Genomic DNA, 4,938 nt, shown 5'->3' on the forward strand with positions numbered 1-4,938 from the left:
AAAAAAAAAAAAAAAAAACCTGAGTTCAATCCCCGGTTCTGCTAAATAAATAAATGTATGTTAGTTCTGGGAGGCTGAGGCAGGAGAGCAGAAAAGTTTGAGTCTATAAAAGCAATGTAGCAAGTCCCTGTCTTAACATAAAATTAATAATAAATAAGTTAGGAGTGCAGCTCAGTGGTAAAGCATTTGCTGAACATCATGTGCAAGGTCCTGGGTTAAACTACCAGTGCTACCAACAAGAAAGGTCCCCACCACTCTTCCTCAGTCGTCCTTTTGGGGCCTCAGGCTGGAGCCCTCCCCCCAGAGGTCTGGTCTATCCCCCACTCACCCACATGAAGATGGCTGTGAGGCTCCGGCCCAGCCAGTCAAAGATATTGAAGACCAAGAAACAGGACACAGGCATGAAGTAGTCCCCTGAGGAGGAGGGAAAACAGCTTTGCACCCAAATCTCTCAGGCTCACTGTCCCCAAGCAGACAAAGGAGAGGACTATTTGGACCCTCGGGAGGACAGACGGGCCAAGCCAGGTGCAGCTTGGCCAAAGAGAACCCAGGCTCCTCTCCACCCCATGCCCAGTCCTCTATGGCTCTCTTCCCCATCCTAGAAACCCAGGCATTCTCACCCCAGGGGCCATCGCCTGCAATGCTGGACTTGACATCTGCGGTGACAGCGGGAAACAGCCCAATGGTGATGGTGAAGATGAAGCAGACAGAGAGGGCCAGGACTGAGATCTAGGCGGAGAAGAGGTCTCACCCCCAGCTCTGTATCTCCACAGTAGTGGTCGCTGTCATTAAGGTGCTGCGCGCGCGCGCACACACACACACACACACACACACACACACAGAGGGAGCACCCAGGCTCAGGTCAGAAGGGAGCAGGTGGAAGAAAGAGGGTGACAAAAGGGACACAAGGCCAATGGGAACAGTAGAAACACCCAGCTGCTTACGTTCTTGAGGATTTCTATGATGGAGTGGCTCCTGCTAGTGGGCTGGGAGCTGGGTGCCGAGACCACAGGTTCCTCCTTCCCTGCTCGTGGCTCCTCTCCCAGTGGGTGAGAGGCTGTGGAAGGATCTGCGTTGCGGGCAGGACAGAGCAACAGGGTTCCCCTTAACTGGGCTACAGTTACTGTACTGACAACTCCCCCAGGACCTCCAACCCTCAGGACTCCAGGAGGCGCGAGGCTGTGTTACTGAAATCACTTCCAGGCGCCTCTGGTCCATGGGCTCACCCAGGGACCCCCCATCTGTCCTCCCAGCCTCTACTTCCTGCTGTCCTCCCCTGGCGCCCAGCTGCCGCTAAGATGCAGTACCCATCGGCGTCCCCTCCGCTCCTGCTGCCCCGCCCCGCATGCCGCCCAGCTTAGCCTCCTCAGGCTCGGGACCTTTACTGATGAGGTCCAGCTTGGTCTCTTGCTCCCCGGGACCCTCGAGCTTGAGTTGCTGGTAGTAGCGGTAGAACTCCTACCAATCGGAGGAGACAGGAAGGCACGGTCGGAGAGGGGCCCTCATCCCCATTCCCAAGCCCAGCTTCCTCCTCCACTCACCAGCCGAGGCAGGACCAAGTAGCAGACGATGGCCAACACGATCACCACACAGGCCGTGATGAAGTAGCCAAAGGCGCTTTCCGACAGCTCGGAGCCAGCTGAAGGGCAAGTGGATCAGCGCCAGGCCATCCCCTCCCTCCACATCCCACGGGGTGCAGGCAGGGCAGGGGACTCACTGGCGATGGCACAGATCATGGCCACTGAAGCAAAGCAGCCCGCCAGGCCCTGGCCACTCATGATGGGGGCTGTGTAGCTAGCGGGCAGGAGGCCAGCAAGGCCGAAGAGACTCCCTTGCAAGATGGCGCCAAATGCTGGGGACAGATAGGGTGGGTGTCAGTGAGGGGGCTGGGGTCCCGCTGGCCCAGGTCTAGACTGTTCGGGCCTCTGCATCCTCACTGCCTGCAGGTCTTCCCAGCCTGACCCAACCTACAGTTGATAAGCATGATCTTGATCATGGTGAAGACAAAGAAGGGCAGGGGATCCATCTGCACCTTCACCAGGAGGGCAGTGACCAGGAACACCAGCAGGATGGCCACCAGGCTGCCCAGGATCCGTACGGACTGAGGGATCCTGTGGAGGGGGCGCCAAGGGGGCGGTGAGGGCTGGTAGGCTGCCGCGGGGTTCAGGAGGCGGCGAGGCCGCAGGCCTAGGGTTCAGGAGGAGAGGACACCCTCACCTCTGGTGCAGGAAGGAGTTGAGGCAGGTGAAGAGCAGCAGAGGCAGCATAGCACACAGGGTCATGACGTTGTTGAAGATGGCACTGAGGGAGTTCCGCTCGGACTTGGAGGCCTGGGGGGCAGCTGAGGCTTGGATGTCCTCGCTCGGCCCAGCAGTGACCGAGGACGCATTCTGGGACACTTCCACACGTGTTGTGAAATACTGTGGGGGTTTGGAAAGAAGTGCTGGAACCTCAGACTGCTCCTCGCATCCAAGGCACTTGCTATCCCTCCCAGCCAGTCCCCAGCCTCACCTTAGTGGCTGTCATGAAGAAATTCCAGGGGAGCAGGGTCCCTAGGCCCAGCATAAAGAAGATAAGCCAAACGGCTTTGTATCTGGGACAGGAAGAGAGAGAGGCCAAGTTACCACCTATGCACCTTCCCTCCCTGCCCTTGGTTCCCCAACTGGCCCAGGGCCCAGGGTGAGCTGGAAGGAAAGGGACCAGGGACCCAGGACCTCAATTCTTAGCCCCGGGGGACACGGGAGCCTGGGAGCCAGGCTTCATGACCTTCATTCAGGAGATCCTCTGCAACTCTGAGGGTGGGGTGCTGGGGTGTGAGTGACAGTAGTCACAGGGCAGGCTGGGATGATATGTTTGAGAAGGAATTTCATGTGGGCTCCCTGAGGTGGTTCCAAGGTTGAAAAACCCCCAGCATCTCTGGGTCCAGTGGGGTGACTCAGGGCATCTGGGAAGTGATAGGCCTGTTTTCTCCTGGTTCAGATTGGAAGGTCTGTGTAGGTCACAGTGCCTATGGCAGGCTGGCAGGTCTGAGGCCACCGGATGCCATCTGGGCCCAGTGTAAATGTGGCCGCCCAGCTCTGACTAGGCCCTGCTCCCAGTGGGCCTTGCTTGTGAGCTCAGTGACTCCCCCACCACAGTCTCCGCATGTGGCTGCCACAGCCTCTTCAAGGCCGTGAGGAGTCAGGTCTGGCTAGGGTGTGGGCATCCAGACCATGAGGCCTCACGAGGGGAGAGACTGGGTGAGTGCCCGATGGGTGGACCTCAAAGCCTGGTCCTTCTGGGTTAAGACACCAATGGCCTGAATGCAGGCAGAACTCCCAGGCAAGGTCACCCAAGATACCGGGTCAATGGCAGTTGGGAAACCAGAACAGTTTACTTTTTTTTTTTTTTTGGCGGAACCGGGGATTGAACTCAGGCCCTTGCGCTTGGCCAGGCAAGTGCTTATTCTACTGAGCCATCTCCCCGGCCCCTCAGAACAGTTTAAATAGGTGGCAGAGAGCGGACCAGGAGGGGCCGGAGGCAGTGTGGGAACAGAAGAGGCAGGGGTCCCTGGGTCTACACGGCTCAAATACCTGCTCTCCTCACACAGAATTTTTTTTTTTTTCACTTGGACTTGAATCTAGGGCCTTTGCATTGAACTACATCCTAAGCCCTTTTTTATTTTGAGACAAAGTCTTGTAAAGTCACTAAATTCCCCAGGCAGGGCTTGAATTTGCAATCCTGGCACATTCTCCTAGAGCACTATGATCACAGGCGGTGCCTCTTAGCCTGACTTATACAGACATTCTTCCTTCTATTTTGCAGAAAGGGAAAAGGCCCCAGAGAGATCAAGCTAAAGGCTCCAGGCCCCACAGCCAGGGCTCCCTGGCAGGGCGGCTGCGAAGCATGCAAGGGGGCTGTGGGTTCACCCCTGGACACCTGGCAGTGGTGGATCACAGCCTGATGCACTCTAGTGCCATACCCTCTGGTGACAGAAGGACCTAGCATAGACAAGGGGCTGGGAGGGCTTTGGGCCTGAGGGAGCAGGAAGGACGGGGCCTGACATGGCTTTGCCAACTTTCTGGATTCCTGTTGGAGAACTTGAGTCAGCTCTGCCTCTCCCTCCAAAATACACATTCCCTGTCCTAACCGCAGGTCTGGCGGGAGGGCTTCTCTGGGGCCGGGAAGGGGAGGAAGGTCTCGTCAAGGGCCAAAGTGTCCTTGGGTCACAAGGGGTGGAGGCCTCCAGGAGCCCCAAGAGACTGGGCGAGTCCCACCAGATGTGCTCTTAAATGGGGGTGCTGCCAAGTGTCTCCCCCAAGTGGAGATGGGAGCAGACTGTCTGGAAAGTAACACTGGAAACACTGACAGGCAGATGGGGACTGCTGCCACCCACCCTGCCCTCCCTGGGGACAGCAGCCAGCACCTCGCAGAGGCTTGCATGCTCCCTGATCTGACACAGACCTAACTCAGAGCCACCTGGCTGGAAGGCCTGTCGGCAGGGGAAGCCCTGAGCCCCAAAGACTGCAGCGCCCAGAGCCCTGGAGAGCCATGCCCTGAGCCCATCCCCACCCCACCTCTGTCCCAGTACCTGTCCTGTGGCTTGTGATTGGTCGTCATGGTGCCAATGTTCTGGGCTGTGCCTGGGGGACAGCAGATCCCTCCCTGCAGTGCCGGCTGAGGACAGAGACACAGTGAGGCCCTGCTTATTGCAGTGCTGGCATATGGGGGCAGGAGGAGGAGCCCAAGACCCCCTGGGCCTTGCCCTTGTGGATCACCCCATGGGACCCCACGTGTCCCTACTAGTAGCCTGGAAGTCCTGGGGCCCCTGCCCCCTCAGCCTCTACCTGGCTCACAGCCTGGCCGATGCCATGCTATTTTTACCCAGCAGCCAAGCAGTTTAGAAGCTGGAAACAGAAGGGTGGAGAGCCGGAGAGGAAGAGGAGGAGGAGGAGGAGG

General features: G+C 58.0%; 1 protein-coding gene across 6 annotated transcripts in view; it reads right to left on the reverse strand.

The window, feature by feature from the left end:
* Slc29a1 (solute carrier family 29 member 1 (Augustine blood group)) overlaps window positions 1-4,938 on the reverse strand; it is a 13,218-nt gene that overhangs the window by 2,041 nt on the left and 6,239 nt on the right. For 4 of the 6 annotated variants that reach the window (XM_023719500.1, XM_023719496.1, XM_023719502.1 and 1 more), the window contains 10 exons: window positions 4,571-4,656; window positions 2,512-2,593; window positions 2,218-2,420; window positions 1,972-2,111; window positions 1,718-1,852; window positions 1,542-1,639; window positions 1,380-1,458; window positions 945-1,069; window positions 621-729; window positions 329-414 (listed from right to left, as the gene is read on the reverse strand). In XM_023719500.1, the coding sequence (XP_023575268.1) occupies window positions 329-414; window positions 621-729; window positions 945-1,069; window positions 1,380-1,458; window positions 1,542-1,639; window positions 1,718-1,852; window positions 1,972-2,111; window positions 2,218-2,420; window positions 2,512-2,593; window positions 4,571-4,599 (1,086 nt within the window). In that variant the 5' untranslated portion in view covers window positions 4,600-4,656. Of the gene's footprint in view, window positions 1-328; window positions 415-620; window positions 730-944; window positions 1,070-1,379; window positions 1,459-1,541; window positions 1,640-1,717; window positions 1,853-1,971; window positions 2,112-2,217; window positions 2,421-2,511; window positions 2,594-4,570; window positions 4,657-4,826; window positions 4,926-4,938 lie in introns of those variants that run through there. The other 2 variants (XM_023719503.1, XM_004624104.2) reach the window with 2 other exon arrangements.

This window comes from Octodon degus, unplaced genomic scaffold (genome assembly GCF_000260255.1).
Source record: "Octodon degus isolate 3935 unplaced genomic scaffold, OctDeg1.0 scaffold00005, whole genome shotgun sequence".
In the NCBI taxonomy this organism is placed as follows: Eukaryota; Metazoa; Chordata; class Mammalia; order Rodentia; family Octodontidae; genus Octodon; species Octodon degus.